At 37.4% G+C, this 18,523-nt stretch overlaps 2 protein-coding genes across 2 annotated transcripts in view; one reads left to right on the top strand and one right to left on the bottom strand.

Moving 5' to 3' along the window:
• SPATA1 (spermatogenesis associated 1) overlaps positions 1-878 on the top strand; it is a 54,959-nt gene extending 54,081 nt beyond the window's left edge. Inside the window, 2 exon segments of the mRNA XM_025288382.2 lie at positions 419-477; positions 479-878. Coding sequence (XP_025144167.1) covers positions 419-477; positions 479-506 — 87 coding nt within the window. The 3' untranslated portion in view covers positions 507-878.
• A 1,433-nt stretch (positions 879-2,311) lies between these two features.
• CTBS (chitobiase) lies at positions 2,312-16,660 on the bottom strand. The gene is made up of 7 exons (XM_006070884.3): positions 16,449-16,660; positions 15,151-15,289; positions 14,462-14,670; positions 11,160-11,331; positions 9,508-9,605; positions 9,015-9,161; positions 2,312-3,758 (listed from the first exon to the last, which is right to left on the bottom strand). Exons 1-7 carry the CDS (start codon positions 16,623-16,625, stop codon positions 3,567-3,569), a joined length of 1,134 nt encoding a protein of 377 aa, XP_006070946.1. The 5' UTR covers positions 16,626-16,660; the 3' UTR covers positions 2,312-3,566.
• Positions 16,661-18,523: the final 1,863 nt, after the last annotated feature.

Genomic DNA, 18,523 nt, shown 5'->3' with positions numbered 1-18,523 from the left:
TAAAAGAGTGCTTACCACACTATTATATTTCTTAAGTACTTGCTCAGTTTCTAAGGTCAGGAAATTAAGTTTTTTTTGTAATTTCTTTAGGAGTCAGAGGTTTTTTGCTTTTACCATTTTCTTTACACATTGAGAAGATATTGAAATAAATGAAAGATAAAATTCTTTCTCACTCTAGATTTTTAGAACCATTTATTTTTATCATGCTTATATACTAGTAAGTGAAATTATTTGGTAGCATAACTAGCAGTAGATAAGCATGCTTACTCAAAGGGACTTATGAAACAGTGCAAGCAAAGGGACTGAAGGCAAATGAGAGAAGACATGAAAGCTATTTCAAAAACCCTTATTTATATGACAGTTATATAATTTTAGAAAAGATGGAAGTTCATTTTTGAAAGACAATTCTTTTTTATAGATGAGAAAACAAGCAATTTCAGATTTACGCACATTGAAAGCTGAACTGGCACAGAAGAAACTTAATACAACTTTTCAATCTCAATTAGGTATGTTAATTTAAAACTTTTATTGATCAAAATCCAGTGATTACGACTCTGCACTTCTATTACAGGGAGTGCAGGTTCAATCTCTGGTATAGGAATTAAGATCCCACATGCATTGTGGTGTGGCAAAAAAAAATTTTTTATTTACTTACTTGAACATATTTATTTAACCATTGTTCTTCTTGTTTCATATAAATTATAAGTTTTACATCTTTTCGCTTTTCTTGTGGCTATTATACAGTGTTTCAGGAAATATAGGTGTAAAAAAGCAAAATGGTGGTTATTTGGCTATTTTTTAAGGTTTCAAATGTATTACATTTTATTTTACAGTACTATATTTTATCATTTTCACTTTTAAGTAGTCTTAAAATATAATACCTAGTATGACTGTAAAATGAAAAATTATTTATTTTAATAAATATGAGTCTTCACTCTGTGTAATAGGCTCCAGTTTCATTCACTTCATTAGAACTGATTCAAATGTATTCTTTTTAATGGCTGAGTAATACTCCATTGTGTATATGTACCACAGCTTTCTTATCCATTTATCTGATGATGGACATCTAGGTTGCTTCCATGTCCTGGCTATTATAAACAGTGCTGCGATGAACATTGGGGTACACATGTCTTTTTCAATTCTGGTTTCCTCGGTGTGTATGCCCAGCAGTGGGATTGCTGGGTCATATAGCAGTTCTATTTCCAGTTTTTTAAGGAATCTCCACACTGTTCTCCATAGTGGCTGTACTAGTTTGCATTCCCACCAACAGGGTAAGAGGGTTCCCTTTTCTCTACACCCTCTCCAGCATTTATTGCTTGTAGACTTTTGGATCGCAGCCATTCTGACTGGCATGAAATGGTACCCCATTGTGGTTTTGATTTGCATTTCTCTGATAATGAGTGATGTTGAGCATCTTTTCATGTATTTGTTAGCCATCTGTATGTCTTCTTTGGAGAAATGTCTATTTAGTTCTTTGGCCCATTTTTGGATTGAGTCGTTTATTTTTCTGGAATTGAGCTGTAGGAGTTGCTTGTATATTTTTGAGATTAGTTGTTTGTTAGTTGCTTCATTTGCTGTTATTTTCTCCCATTCTGAAGTCTGTCTTTTCACCTTGCTTATAGTTTCTTTTGTTGTGCATAGCCTTTTAATTTTAATTACGCAGAGTGAAGTAAGCCAGAAAGAAAAACACCAATACAGTATACTAACGCATATATATGGAATTTAGAAAGATGGTAATGACAACCCTGTATGCAAGACAGCAAAAGAGACAAAGATGTATAGAACAGTATTTTGGACTCTGTGGGAGAGGGAGGGCAGGATGATTTGGGAGAATGGCATTAAAACATGCATAATATCATATAAGAAACGAATCGCCAGTCCAGGTTCGATACAGGATACAGAAGCTTGGGGCTGGTGCACTGGGATGACCCAGAGGGATGATATGGGGAGGGAGGTGGGAGGGGGGTTCAGGATTGGGAACACGTGTACACCCGTGGCGGATGCATGTTGATGTATGGCAAAACCAATGCAATATTGTAAAGTAAAATAATAATAATGAAATAATTAAATAATTTTTAAAAAAACGAAGCCCAAAAAGGAAAAATGAGAAAAACAGCATAAATAAAAAATACACAAAAAATGACAAATAAGAGTAACAGAAACTTGTAACAGTAATAGTAACTTGTAACAGATAAAATAGAGGTATAATTTCTGTATTTAATGAGAACATACAATTGAATTAAAAATCTGTTTGATCTAAAAAAATTAAATAAAATAATGAGTCTAACTTGCATTCACAGCTATGACAGGGATTAGTACTGAGAATTTAAATCTTTTAAATTTATTTTAAAAATACAAAGACAATAGTAATCAGCAAATACTATGGAAAATGATTGGTTTTACTTTGCCATAAATAATCATACAAGTAGGAAATGAATTATTCTCATAACAGAAGACTCAACCGCGATTTATCCCAATTTGAAGAGGGCAGAATGCACAGGGAAGGCAGGATTTATGTAAATCCAGAGTTTAAGAGTGCAGATTTTTAATCTAAGAACTTATAGGAATTAATATAAATGCAACACAATATTCTAAAATGGCTTGAGAAAGGAAACATAGACCCCTGTACATTTCTTTGCACAAAATTTCTCTTTTAGGAAGAAAACAACAGTTAAGAAACTAATGTCTTTAGATAATCAAAACACAGATATAGAAATTGAAAAAATTTAACTATGCAAACGAAACTAACCAGGATATACAGATGTCCATCAGTGAAGGAATATTAATAATTTGGAAGGGTAAATGACAATGAACAGAACTGGGTTCAACATCAAGTTTTTTGTAAACATTTCAGATACAACCTCAAAAAAAATTTAGTTGGTAAATATTAGATATATCTAACCTACTAATTCAAAAATTACTATTAAGTTACCTTCTTGTATTTTCTAAGTATTTTTATCTTTTATATTCATTTTTCCCCCTTTGGAGACTTAAGTGAGTTTCATTCAAGTGACTCCAAGAACATGAGTGTTATAAGGAATCAGGAAGCAGAAAAATTATTTGCATCAATTTGATGAACCTAAAGACACAAAACTGCAGGTTTAAAATTTATTGAAAAAGTATAAAACAGATTCCTAGACTAAATTTTTAAAAATCTATCCCTAGGCAAACAATTTCCACTTCAAATTATACATATTTTAAAAATTGTCACTGATTTGTAAGTATATATTTTATCATTTATTATCATTTAAAATTTTAGCATAATAAAATTCTGAAAGCAATTGTTCCCAACTCTTACAGGGGAATATTTGACATGGTAAGTTGACTTGCTTCTTACCTTTACCTTTACCTTTATGTTGTTGTACACAGAGGATATACATAGGTATTTTTCAATTTCAAACAAAGCATTTCTTTGTTCTTTATCTGTTTTTGAGAATACTAATAACTAAAATATATAAGAACATGAAAAAAGGTCTAAATTTTTTAATCTCTTCCAGAAACTAGATAGATTTAAACAGATCATTTTTCTAAATCTTCATAGTTTAACAAAAGATGTTCATCTCTGGTCACAGGTTTGGTTTTAAGGCTTTCCACATTTCTTCAGTTTGCTGTTTTGCTATAGCATCTCCAGAGTAGTCAAGGCAGTTTGCATGCCACATGCCAATGCCGAGTAAGCCACGTTTTTGTACATATGATGCCTTTAGAGAAATGCTCTGAGGGTCATCATACCACACTTGATGGAAATGGCCCGCCTGATCCTGTACAAATAAAATGTAACTTGAAAATAGTCCGCACAATAAGAGGAAAAAGTGTTTCTTAAATCCAATGATTCAAATAGGGTACAATTGAAATAATAAAGCTTTCAGGACATGCATAATACAGTCCATCATTCTATATGTGATACTTTCTAGATATCATTGCCTGTAGCACTTTTATAACAATAGAGATTACACAAATGAGCCCCCCAATATATCCTATTTAAAATCCTCCTCATGTCCTAAGATTCCTTCCTTGCTCTGATTTGGTGATTATCAACCAAGAGGTGCTGTTCACATCTGAATCACTAGTGAGGACTTTTAAAAACAGATTCCTAGGACCCACACCACATGAAAACTATTGAATCAAAATCTTCCAGGGCTAGTGCTGTAACATATATTTGTTTCTTTGTGTTATGTTTTAATGTTCCATTAGGTGATTCTGATATGTAGTCAAGATTAAGGAGGATCACTGCTTTTGCCTTCTAAAACCAACTTATACACTTTTTTTTTTTTTTTTTGCATTCACTTACAGTTCCTGGGAATGTACCTAGTTAGAAGCTCAACAGGTGTCTTTGTTTATGATGAAACAGTCAGATCAAAAGGTAATGGCAATGGATGAAGAAAATATCTCCTTTTCTAGGTCTTACAGAATTGAGTCTAAGAGCCTGTGGGTCTGGACCCCATGGGTGACTTAGGCACACACCTGATTAAGAACCACAAACTAGAAATTGGTCTTATGCTTACTTTGCTTAAAAGTCCTTTTCCCCACTACCACTTGCCTCTATCTAGCACTAACCATAGTCTCTTTTAGAAGGTATATAAGCTATGGATAAAGGATAAAAGAAAGAGGAAAGGAGCAGAATTAAGCAAAAGGGTAAAGGAAGGGGAAAAGATAAGAAGTAAAAAATAGAACAATCTGCAATTTAAAATAATTTACCAATTTTTATATACATCTGGGGAACTCTTTAAAGGCAATTCCAAATATCAGTAATATTTTTATTTATGCTAGCACCATGAGAATTAGAATCATCTCCTAAGATGACTGCTTTAAAGGATAGTAGTCACTTGGTAAACGAATAAGCTGTGGATATAAAAGTATAGCTGATTCATTACATATAAGTGTAGCAGATTCATTACTATATCTTATATCCCATTATACAAATTGTTTAGAAAAAGGCATACATGCTCTAATATCAATCGTGATTCGATATTAAAAGGCAACTTGCAAACCTTGTCCCTAAATATAGAAAGATTTATTTTTTTAGAGGCAGGGGCAAAGACATATTGCCCCAAAGACATATCCCTTTGAATTTTGTCATCATTCTATTGGGTTGGCCAAAAAGTTCATTTAGCTTTTTTCCATACTAGCTTACAAAAACAGGATGAAATTTCTGGCCAACCCAATAGTACTTTGAGTCTTTTTGATATATTAAAATTTTCAAATACCTCAAATAGTGAAGGATCAAAGGATGAAAAACTGGATATTTGTAAGTTTGACATATGCCTGGTTAAGGAATATATGCCTCCAAGAATATTGACTGCAAGAGGAAGCTGCTATTGCTGAGACAGCTTTAGAAAGCACAATGATTCTCTTCAGTAAAAACAGAAACTTGATTTGGGTTGCTATGGAATTTTACAAAGAATTAAGGAGAACAAATTGGTTATAACTAGATGGCTGTCTGAAGTGCCATTAAATGAATAGTTTTCAAGGCTCATCAAGATGTTTCCTCAGTTCTAAAATCTTAAAGAATATGTCTTATTATGCATTAAGGAAAAAAATAAGGAATTACAAAAAAATAGTACATAATAGGGTAAACTATTTATTTTAAAATATGTATTTCCAAACTACATATAATTGGTTAAATAAGCCATTTACCAAACTGATGTCCATGAAAAACTGTTCCCCTGCAAGTTTCTAAGACTGTTGGGAAACAAGGTTCTATGTCAAACAATTAAATTACTTTATGTACTATGTTGCTGCTGCTAAGTCGCTTCAGTCATGTCCGACTCTGTGCGACCCCATAGACGGCAGCCCACCAGGCTCCCCCGTCCCTGGGATTCTCTAGGCAAGAACACTGGAGTGGGTGGCCATTTCCTTCTCCAATGCATGAAAGTGAAAAGTGAAAGTGAAGTCACTCAGTGGTGTCCGACTCTTAGTGACCCCATGGACTATAGCCTACCAGGCTCCTCCATCCATGGGATTTTCCAGGCAAGAGTATTGGAGTGGGGTGCCATTGCCTTCTCCGTATGTACTATAGTTAGTTCAGTTGCTCAGTCGCGTCCGACTCTTTGCGACCCCATGAATCGCAGCACACCAGGCCTCCCTGTCCAACTCCTGGAGTTCACCCAGACTCACATCCATCAAGTCAGTGATGCCATCCAGCCATCTCATCCTCTGTCGTCCCCTTCTCCTCCTGCCCCCAATCCCTCCCAGCATCAGAGTCTTTTCCAATGAGTCAACTCTTCGCATGAGGTAGCCAAAGTACTGGAGTATCAGCTTTAGCATAATTCCTTCCAAAGAAATCCCAGGGCTGATCTCCTTCAGAATGGACTGATTGGATCTCCTTGCAGTCCAATGGACTCTCAAGAGTCTTCTCCAACACCACAGTTCAAAAGCATCAATTCTTCGGCACTCAGCCTTCTTCACAGTCCAACTCTCACATCCATACACGACCACAGGAAAAAACCATAGCCTTGACTAGACGAACCTTTGTTGGCAAAGTAATGTCTCTGCTTTTGAATATGCTATCTAGGTTGGTCATAACTTTCCTTCCAAGGAGTAAGCGTCTTTTAATTTCATGGCTGCAGTCACCATCTGCAGTGATTTTGGAGCCCAAAAAAAGAAAGTTTGACACTGTTTCCACTGTTTCCCCATCTATTTCCCATGAAGGGATGGGACCGGATGCCATGATCTTCGTTTTCCGAACGTTGAGCTTTAAGCCAACTTTTTCACTCTCCACTCTCACTTTCATCAAGAGGCTTTTTAGTTCCTCTTCACTTTCTGCCATAAGGGTGGTGTCATCTGCATATCTGAGGTTATTGATATTTCTCCGGGCAATCTTGATTCCAGCTTGTGCTTCATCCAGCCCAGCAATTCTCATGATGTACTCTGAATATAAGTTAAATAAGTAGGGTGACAATATACAGCCTTGACGTACTCCTTTTCCTATTTGGAACCAGTCTGTTGTTCCATGTCCAGTTCTAACTGTTGCTTCCTGACCTGCATACAAATTTCTCAAGAGGCAGATCAGGTGGTCTGGTATTCCCATCTCTTGAAGAATTTTCCACAGTTTATTGTGATCCACACAGTCAAAGGCTTTGGCATAGTCAATAAAGCAGAAATAGATGTTTTTCTGGAACTCTCTTGCTTTTTCCATGATCCAGTGGATGTTGGCAATTTGATCTCTGGTTCCTCTGCCTTTTCTAAAACCAGCTTGAACATCAGGAAGTTCACGGTTCACATATTGCTGAAGCCTGGCTTGGAGAATTTTGAGCATTACTTTACTAGCATGTGAGATGAGTGCAATTGTGCAGTAGTTTGAGCATTCTTTGGCATTGCCTTTCTTTGGGATTGGAATGAAAACTGACCTTTTCCAGTCCTGTGGCCACTGCTGAGTTTTCCAAATTTACATCTCAAATCCTTGAATATTATGTTATATATTATAAATTTTTAAGAGAGTTACAGTAAGTAGTGTTTTCCAGATATATTTGGCTATGGCGTGTGTGTGTATTTGTGTGTGTGTGTGTGGTTTTTTTTTAGTAAATTCTTTTAGAAATTAATGTGACCTTTAAAATTTAAAATTACAGAATTTTGAAGGTTACTTTCCAATATTGGCTATATTCCTTGTGCTGTACAATATATCCTTGAGCCTATCTTATACCCAACAATTTGTTCCTCCCACTTCCCCACCTCCTATATTGCCCTTTCCCTGATCTTCCCACTAGTAACCACTCGAGTGTATGTATGTGTGTGTGTGTGTGTGTGTGTGTGTGTGTGTGTCTATGTATTATTAACAGTTCCCAGAACAAAATTCTATAAATACTGTTTGGTAAAGACAGGATCACAATATTCAGTTCAGTTCAGTTGTTCAGTCGTGTCTGACTCTCTGCGACCCCATGAACCGCAGCACGCCAGACCTCCCTGTCCATCACCAACTCCCGGAGTCCACCCAAACCCATGTTGGTGATGCCATCCAACCATCTCATCCTTCTCCTTCACAATATACCCAAGTTTAATTAATAAGTTTATACTTTTGAGTCTAGATTCTAAAGTTTAAAAAGCTCTACACTAAAACTTTCTACATAAATGATATACAGGCATGTACATGTACATCAATTACAATTTATTAAATATGTATATATGTAGTCATTTATATATATGTGTGTATATATATACATATATACATATGTATATATGTAGTCTGATATCAGACTATCAGAAAAATATATATACATTCTTGCTGGATTTAACATTCATCATATCATTTTAGGCTTCCTTTAATAGTTAACATAATCTAAGGCAAATTCAAAGATGGTTTGTATTTAAAAATTTTTGAGGTGTGGAAAAGTTTTTATTATGCTAAAGGTAAACTATGGATAATATGACTTTTTTTATCCCTTCAGTATGGCAATTCCTGTTTATCAAAAACTACCTGACAGAATTATTAGTCATTTACTCTGTTTCTTCAAGTTTCTGTTTGTAATATTTTTCAGTCTCTAATTTTTAATATTGTTTATAATTTATTTAATATCACAGTTTGAACTGTGGGATAAATTTGGAATGATTTACAATTTTCCATTTTAAAGTGCATGATGATGCGTTTTCTAGTCTCAGTCTCATTTCTTCCAATATAACAGCCTCATAAGAATCGTGAGGCTGCTTTGAAAAATGGAGATTCTCAGAGCAAGTAACCTATTTTGGTCCAAAGTCCTTTCAAAAGCCACAGACATCATTTACAATTGTCAACTCCTAAGAAAATTGTTTGTGATATACATGGTTTTATTATATCATCTAAAATGACAAGTGGCCCATGCAGATTTATCTGTTCCACTATTAGCATAACTTGAATTGCTCACAAGGGAAGTCAAGTTCCTGATTACCCAGATTCAAACACAAGTCTACTCATGTAAACAGCAGTCTGTATGTTGTATCCTATAAGAAAACTGATAGAAGAAAATCTTACTATCAAATATGTAATGATGAAAACATGCAATCATGAAAACTAATAAAGATTTGTAACTTTTGGATAGTCTTACTTTATAGTGATAATAAGGAGACTGCTGATTTTTATCCCACAGTCTTCCAGAAGTAGAACTATTTACTTGCTTCATAATTTTTTGATATGTCACTTGATGATGTACAGCATCTCTACAAGGGTATTTTGCAGTGGTACAAACATGATCCTATAAATGCAAAAATGTTCATGTTATAGATTATCAATTAAGCAAATCTTCAGAGTCAAATAAAAAATTATAAAAAATTATTATACATGAAATATAAACTATAGATAATCTGACTATACAAATTGAAGTTAAATTTTAATATTAAATAGATATATAGAAATATTCACACACTTGTGGGATTTAATTATTTATTTAGTCCCAAACTATATTAAAGAAGTTCTCCATAAAGTATATGTATTCTATACAGAGAAGTTTCTAAACTCTAAATAAAGTAAAGTTTATATAGAGGAAACAAACCAAGCTCTAGAAAGAGAAAAAAATTACATAAGAAATGATCTGTTCTTACCACTGATAGATTTTGGCAGGTAAAATCATAACCATACCAGGGAATACCCATTACAAGTTTCTTAGGGTTAATTCCAATCTTGATGAAGTCATCATATCCTGATCAAATAGGAACAGAAAAAGCATATTATTTTTCTCTTCATATATCTACTAATGTGTTCATACAAGCTATGTAACCACTCAGAATCCAAGTTTGTAAAAACAGGTACATTTATTTAAGACACTACAGTGTTTCTCTAATATATTATAAAAGTCATCCCTTAAAGTCTATAAATTTTGTATCACTTTCTAAGTCATTCATTTTATAAAATATTTATTTATTTGGCTGCACTGAGTCTTCATTGCGGTATGCAGGATCATTAGTTGTGGCATGTTACAGAATCTTTTATTTTCGGCATGCAGCTCTTTTAGTTGCAGCATGCAAATTAATAGAAAACATTCGAAACAATCAAAATCAAATTGAAGCAAAAAATTCACAAAATTTATTTTAAGAACACTGGCACATTTCAGGAAAGCATGTTAATTGTGTCTATTAACTACTAAGGCACAGATTTGATATCCTAGATTCTAAAGCTTTAAAAAAGTTGTATAAGTCAAACTTTCTGGCAGGGGTCTCAAAACTGCTTCTTGAATGCACAAGTGTTTCACATTTTATCAGTATCCTAAAGGAGATCAGTCCTGGGTGTTCATTGGAAGGACTGATGTTGAAGCTGAAACTCCAATACTTTGGCCACCTGACGCAAAGAGCTGACTCATTCGAAAAGACCGTGATGCTGGGAAAGATTGAGGGCAGGAAGAGAAGGGGACGACAGAGGATGAGATGGTTGGATGGCATCACCAACTCAATGGACATGGGTTTGGGTAGACTCCAGCAGTTGGTGATGGACAGGGAGGCCTGGCGTGCTGCAGTTCATGGGGTCACCAAGAGTCAGACACGACTGAGACACTGAACTGAACTATACACATGAATTATAGCTACCTTATCTTACTCAGTAGCAGATAATTTATAGATAGGAAACAGAGAAAAATGAATAAATCCATGGTCCTATCAATTCCTTTCATACCCATGCTGCAAAATATGTTTTCCCACAAAGACATGTTCCAAGATTAGCTAGGATGAGTTGAGTAATTTGCCATTTTTCCGAGTCTTTAAAGTTACCATGTACTGTTCAATATCCAAGAGAGGGATGGAGTATGCATCATTTCCCAAACATACGTGATAATGAATCTTTTACTGATATTATAATATCAACAAAAAAATTTCAACAAAAAAATTCTGTCAAATTCTAAATAAGCAAATATCTTCTTTGGGTAACTTTCTGAAAAGAGCTGTGACTTGAAAGAACATCTGCTTGAATCCCAACCATACACTACCTAATAGCCATGTAATCATGAGATCTTAACACCCTTCATCTCATCTATAATGGAGGGTTAATTTACTACGCCTATCTGACAAGACTTTTAGAAGAAGTAATTGAAAATGTTAAAATTTTTATAAAATTTAAAGCTCTCAAATTAAGAGGTTTTTATGTTTTAAGAAAGTGTTACAAATGGAAAACATATACAAATGACTTAGAAATACTAAAACATATCTTAATGTTTGAGGTTATAGAATTACTATTACTGATAAATGATCACTTTGTGATTTCTTACCAGTTAGTGTCTGAATATAGGGAGAATTGGCTCCTGCAATACATTGTGAACAGGCCAGACATCGTTCGTCATAAGACATCACAAAGAGAAAGTCACAGGCATCTGCAATTCCGGTATAGTTATAGCACCTTGCACCTACGCAGTTTGGACCCCAAGGTACATCAAAGGTTACCTGTAGAAAAACCATTTTATGTAACATGATCAAATATGAATATTACAACAGATGTTTTGTTGATTATATATTCTCTTGCTTCATATTATCCCCCAAAAAGAACCACTTAGGTGTATGAACATAGAGTTTGACATGTATAGAATGAGAACAATTCTAAGAAATGTATTTTTTGCCTGCATGGACTGACCCAAACATGTGTTTTGGACAATATTTTGGACATATATAGATATAGATAATGGACATATATTTGGACCAGGAAATATTTGGACTTGTACAATGACCAGGAGCGGGCACACTGTAGAAGAGGAGTTTTAAACTCAAATGCCTACAGACTGGCAACTCAACTGATTAAAGAAAATTCATGTACTCACAGTAGGGTATGGTAGGGTCTATAAGCAACTAGAGAGTAAAACACAAGGAAAGAATTCAAATTTTAAAATTCTTTAAAATATCGTGCAAGTTACATAGGTCATCTCTTGGCACAAGCTGACTGGACTGTGTTGGGAGTTTGAGCTCCTGATTCCTTTTATGCTACCTGGAAGGTTTAGTCCAATATTATAATTAAAGAGTAGTGGTATTTTATGGCTACTAGTATATATTAATCAACTCAAAATGTTATACAAGTCACTTAAAAGGTTGATTTTATGGAAATATTCAAATAAAACTTGAGTGATAAATTATCTTTCATTTTGAATATGAGCCAGTCCTCGGTAAGGATAAGCCTCTTAAGATTTATTGCTTTAATTGAGTATTATGCTGCCGCTTCTGCTGCTGCTAAGTTGCATCAGTCGTGTCCGACTCTGTGCGACACCATAGATGGCAGCCCACCAGGCTCCTCTGTCCCTGGGATTCTCCAGGCATGAACACTGGAGTGGGTTGCCATTTCCTTCTCCAAAATTGAGTATTATATATGCCTGCAAATGTTCTGAAGCTTCATTAAAAGTTTTCTTCTTAATTAGGCTCTCAATAAATATACTGATTAATATTACAAAAAGTTGAGGTATTTTAGTTAAATTTTTACACTTTGGCCAATTTATTCTACTTAACTCTTCTTAGGACTTTCTCAAAATTCTCTCTATAACTCTCTCATTATTAACACTAAGGAAAGCTCTGCTTTGTGAGTACAGGCTTTCCCCAAATCTCTCCAGCAAAATAGGTTATAAAGTGAAATTTTTACATATTGGACTTCATTTTTTCACTCTCTCCTCTTACAAAATGGAAGTATAATAAGGTGATAGAGAAAGTGATTCCCTCTAAGCAGGTAAATTTTAAATTCATTTTGCAAGTCCTTGCCTCTCTTCTGAGCAGTGAGTTTCACTGGGTTTCCTGTCATGGTTAATCTCATACTGTTTTTAGCAGGTAGTGTTAGTGTATTAGAAAAGAAATCAAAAGACTGATTCTTATATTGGCTCTCATATAACTAGATTATTTCATTTTAAATATGTGGTCTGTTTTCCAACTATAACAGTGAAAGTGTAGAAAGAATTCTTCAAGAGCCCTTCTAGTTGTTTAATTCTGTAAGGACAAATTCTATAATCCTAAATTATGATCTTTTCCCCCAAATTCATTTCTCCTTCTAGGGGCTCTTTTTTTTTTTGTTTCCTGCTCATCAGTTTAAGGATTTAGGGGCTTTTTCTGACTCTTTCTCTCTCATCCTATAGCTAATCTCACATTTTCTTTTAGATAGCTTCTCACAATTGTTCTGCCCCTTCCTTTTCATTTATCCACTAGTTCAATGAACACTTTCTGAGCGTTAGGGTTATGCTGCTGCTGCTGCTAAAGTCGCTTCAGTCATGTCCGACTCTATGTGACCCCAGAGACGGAGGCCCACCAGGCTCCCCTATCCCTGGGATTCTCCAGGCAAGAACACTGGAGTGGATTGCCATTTCCTTCTCCAATGCATGAAAGTGAAAAGTGAAAGTGAAGTCGTTCAGTCATGTCTGACTCTTAGTGATCCCATGGAGTACAGCCTACCAGGCTCGACCGTCCATGGTTTTTCCAGGCAAGAGTACTGGAGTGGGGTGCCATTGCCTTCTCCGGTTAGGGTTATGCCATCATCACTATTCAAACCATAAATTCTAAGTTATTGGATTACTGGGTTCTTTATAAGTCTCCTCTAGACAATTTTACATACTACCATAAATAATCTTCCCCAGATACTTTCTACACACGTTACCCATTACATATAGAATCAAATGCATACTCTTCAGTGTGACATCCTGGATGTTCTGTGTGACAATCTGGCTCAGCTTGACAACCGTACTTCCCACTGCCTTACCTAATATGAACTTGACGTAATAGCCCAAATTGTTCTACTTGCCCATGGAAATAGACACTCATACTGCCAAGTCTTTGCTCAGTCTCTTCCTCTTTGTTCTTTCACTATAGTTTAATCAGGACTAGCAAATAAGTTCCCACGCATTAATTCTACCCTATTAACAAAGCAATCTAGAGAATGAAGGAAAAGTTTCTGAGGCCAAAATTTGTAAGAAGAGTACGGTAACCTGCATGCCAGGTATTTGCTATTCTTGATCTAAAGTGTACTTTTCTGGAAAATTGAATTCCACACTGACAAACCTTCCCTACTTCCATGCAGTCACAGAGATATCAATTTTTATGTTGTCTATTATTTTTCTAGTGCTTCTCAAATTCATGTTGACCAACTAGACCAGAATCACCCACCTATCACTCTTGATAAAAATACAGTTCCTAGAATTAGGGTTTGAGTCTCACTGGGCCATGGGTGCTTTGCAAAGTAATTCAGAGTCTATGGAGCAAGTGAGACACTTCTCCAGAACTATCTCTACTCTTAGGCAAAAGCTGTTTCTGTCCTGAACTGATGAAAGCAGGGCCTGGCCAACTGAGTCCTTCCTCTGCCTTTCTACTATATCTAACCATGCTGCAAGGCAAGCAGGTAGGGCAGTTCCAGTGTTGTAGCCTTATGTGAATAAAGAACAGGTTTGGCACCTTAAAATTTTATAAAACTCTTTTAGTTAAGAACCTCAAAAGTTCCAGAAAATTTTTTAGGATGTCCTGAAACTCTTCCTACTCAGTAAAACTGAGATTCTACCTTAATGAATTTTGAGAGGAAAAACAAGGGGTTTCCAGAAAACAGCAAATGAATTTTCACCTGTGATCCTTTAATTTCATGATGGAAAGAGTCTGTGGTTTCTTTGACTAAAGCAGTTAATGCATAATATTCAGGTGATGAATGAGCAACATCTTGTTCTATGTCTAGATTAATTCCATCCATATATTGTGTTTTGGCCAGCTTAACTTGTTGAGTTATCCAGGATGCTCTGAAAGTAGCATTAATGATATCCTTTACAGATACATCTCCTATGGAAGAAATAGACATCTTTTGTATACACATGCTTTCCACATTTTAATAAAATATATTTCACAAACCCATTCCAAAGAGATCCAAATATCTTTAAAACATCTCATAATTTTTGAATGCTCAGCCTCAAATTTAAGTTTTCCAAATGAAGAAATAATACATCAAAATCACAGAAAATGCCACTGATCTCTAAATAACCATTATGAATAATTAGTAATATTCTCAGATTAAAAACAGAGATTGTGAGCTATGGCTAGCTAAGGGTCATCATGCTAATTAGGACTCAATATTTTGCCCAAATCATATGGTGGTTGACTTGATGCTTTAAAAATATCTCTACCTGAAAAATGAATTAAACAGTAAGATTAATTTTAGGATGCTAAACATATAAACATGAACATTTTTGGAAATCGAGATAGCAGATGATGCAACTAAACTTACCAATTGGCTAGACACATCTGGTTGAAGTTGCACCTTACCTTTTAGCACTACTCTGGCTCCTTTTGCATGGGCATGGCACATAAGTTCTGGGTCATAATTTGAGAAAAGTACCACAGTTGTAATCTGTGACCAGTCATAATATTTCCAAGTTTTATATCCAACATCAAATACAAAGACCTGCCAAAACAACAGGAATCAGCACCTTCACTTAAACCAGGAAGAATACCATTCTGACCACCCAAAGAAATATTAATTAATCATCGATCATATGCCAGGCACTGGTAGACAGTGAGAGTACAAGAATGAATTAGATATGCTGCTGCTAAGTCACTTCAGTCGTGTCTGACTCTGTGCGACCCCATAGATGGCAGACCACCAGGCTCCTCTGTCCATGGGATTCTCCAGGCAAGAACACTGGAGTGGGTTGCCATTTCCTCCTCCAATGCATGAAAGTGAAAAGTGAAAGTGAAGGCGCTCAGTCCTGTCCAACTCTTAGCGACCCCATGGACTGCAGCCTACCAGGCTCCTCCATCCATGGGATTTTCCAGGCAAGAGTACTGGAGTGGGGTGCCATTGCCTTCTCCAATTAGATATACGGGTCCCAATTAATTGGTGGCAGAGGAAATTAGCAGGGTCTGGAAAGCAGGGGAGGGTAAGCTAGGAAGAAATAGTGGCAAGTGCCTGGAGGCACAGAGAGCCCGGTGTTCTGTTCGGCCGACACCTAGAATTCGGAGGAAGACAATAATGAACCAGAGAGAGGTAGTCAGGGTTAAATCATGAAAGGACTTGAAGCCCTTTTGAGAAATTATCCCGAGGGAAAGGATTTTAAGAAGAGAATATACATATTTTAGGTATGCATTTTAGAAAATTAAAGACCTATTTTTATCCCCCTTCTTGGGTGCCAGGTATAGAAAAGCAGAGTAAGGAGCACGTTCAGTCTTTCACTGGACCGCGCGGCAGTGCTGATTCTTTCAAACTCATCCTCATCCTCTTGGAAACCAATAGGTCTTGCTACTTAGGGAGTTATTTCCTTACAGGCCTGCTTGTTTGGCCAGAGTACCTCAGGAGAAACACAGCAGGCTGATGCAAGGGTCTTGGATTCAGGCCTGGGTTGGAATACTTAACTGTGAGACCTGGGAGGAGTTACTCAACCTCTCTGATCCCAAATTTCCTCAAGGAAATCCGTGAACAGAAAGGTCCTCCGCGAGCAGTCAAAGTTAGTTCCGCCCCCCTACCCCCAACACCTCTTTTTCCGGCTCCGTTCTTCTACTCAAAGTCTTTTGAGGGCCCTGTGAGGACCAGACCCGGAGGGTCAGGGGAGAGGGATGCCACTGACCTCGAAGTCGGGGCGGTAGGTGATGGGACGGCACAGCGCTGGGACCTTGCACGGACAGTCCGCCCTCGCCCCATCGGGCAGCGCCAGCAGCAGCGGCAGCAGCAGCGGAGCGAGTCTGGGCGCCCGGCGGGGCAAGGGAACGAGGCGCCGGCTCCCTGCTAGCTGTAGCCGTGCCATACTAGCGGCTCACCAGGCAACGGTACCTTCGGGTTCCCAGCTGGGGCCTGCTTTATGGAGGGGGGGGGGGGGGAGGCGGGGCGGGGCGGGGGGTAGGGAGGCTGCGGTCTCCAAGCCCTGGGGATCTGGGCTGTCGAAAGGAGGCACTGAAGTTTCTGAGCCTCCGGCGCCTTGCAGACCAACTTGGGCAAACTCAGGGAGATGTTGAGCGTGAGGGACAGAGAGGCCTGGCGTGCTGCAGTCCATGGGGTCGCAAAGAGTCGGACACGACTGAGCGACTGAACAACAACAAGAGCCTCGTGAAGGAAATTAAAAAGCAAGTAGTCTGCACAGGCTTTAGAAGCAGGAGAGGTTTCTGACTGCCTTCTAACCCTGCCTAGGCTAGGTGTTTGTCTCAAACACACGAACTCGTATCAGCCAGTCAAGCGACAGTGTTTTAGGTAAGAGAGGGAGTGGATCTTCGATTTTCTCGGAGCCTCTGGAGACCTCGTCAGACCCCCTGGTATCTGGAAAATCTTATGACTTAAAAGGTGGAAGAAAAAAAAACAAACAAACCAGCATTGCAAACATTAAAGTAAAACCAGAGCTGTATTTTTTGAGTGTAAACTGATGACGATTTGAGTTTGTGACCTGGGATTATGAGCGGGAGTTCCCAAACCTACAATCTGAAGTTTCAACCGTGGGGTGGACCCACTGCCCAGGACTTTTTCCCAATTGGGACTCCAGATTGCTGTTAATAAGGGATTTCCTAGCACTGTTTAATCTGGAAGTTGGTCAGCCCAATTTGGTGATGGATGTACTGTTGTTTTAGTTGCTAGTTTGTGTCCGACTCTTTCCCACACCATGGACTGTAGCCCACCAGCCTTCTCTGTCCATGGGATTTCCCAGAGGATGTGCTGTTACTTTTTCTGTTTCTCTTTTTTAATGACTGTATATTGAAATTGCGTCAAATATTCTTCTATTAAATATGGAAAGTGTTTATTGTGTGTGATGAGTGGTTTCTTTTGTTAATGAATCCTTCAAAACTTACACAGACGTAAAACTCTGGCAAAACACACACCGAGCCCAGGCAGCCAGGACCTTGGTGCCCGGCAGAGCATTGGCTCAAATGTATATCGCCTACCATTTTTGTGTGTCATGGTTGTATGTATCTTCCTTGTGGAGTCTAAAACTGTTGGGAGCCCTCAAAATGGAGAAGTAGGGTGCCTTGGAAGGGATGACTGTAGTACCTGGTGGGAATGGCCCAAAGATTTTAAAGATATGGGTATCTGTTGAATTAAGATGGTGGTTTGAATATGGACTCTAATTCGCTTCCTTCCATGCTTAAACTCCAGATAAAAGCTGAACCCCAAAGGGCAGGGAGCTAACAGCAACATTTTGGAAGCTTGAAAGCACAAGTATGAGGCCTAAGTACCCCAACTCCCAACAGTGCAGAAACCTGAGCAACAATCTAATTCATAGAATCTTCAAAAGTTCTCAGGGAAACAATTTGGGTGTTGTTTCTGGGGCTCCAAAGGGCTCTGGTACCATAATTCTTTATTCTCAGTGCAGAAAAGAATTCATCAAGAGGCAAAGTGATAGATAAGAAGTGATTTATTAGAATAAGATGCTTGTGATGTTTTCAAGTGGGTGGGCAAGGGGGTGCTACACTCCCAAGAACTTATTGGACTACAGTTTTATAATCAAAGGAAAAGTAGGGAGGAGAAGAATTTCTTTGTCTTTCCTGAGTAGATGTCCTGCTTCCTTCAGCTCCTCTTCCAGGTTGAGCAGGGGAGTTTTCTCACCCCTAAATAGTCAAGCTAGGTCCCCAAATTATCATTTGTGTGTGTGTGTGTGTGCAGAGAGCATGTGCAGGGATCATTAATTTACTGAGCTCACTGCACAGGTCTCATGCCACC

Source organism: Bubalus bubalis, chromosome 6, assembly GCF_019923935.1.
Source record: "Bubalus bubalis isolate 160015118507 breed Murrah chromosome 6, NDDB_SH_1, whole genome shotgun sequence".
Taxonomy (NCBI): Eukaryota; Metazoa; Chordata; class Mammalia; order Artiodactyla; family Bovidae; genus Bubalus; species Bubalus bubalis.
This window is presented reverse-complemented; position numbering and strand designations above follow the sequence as displayed.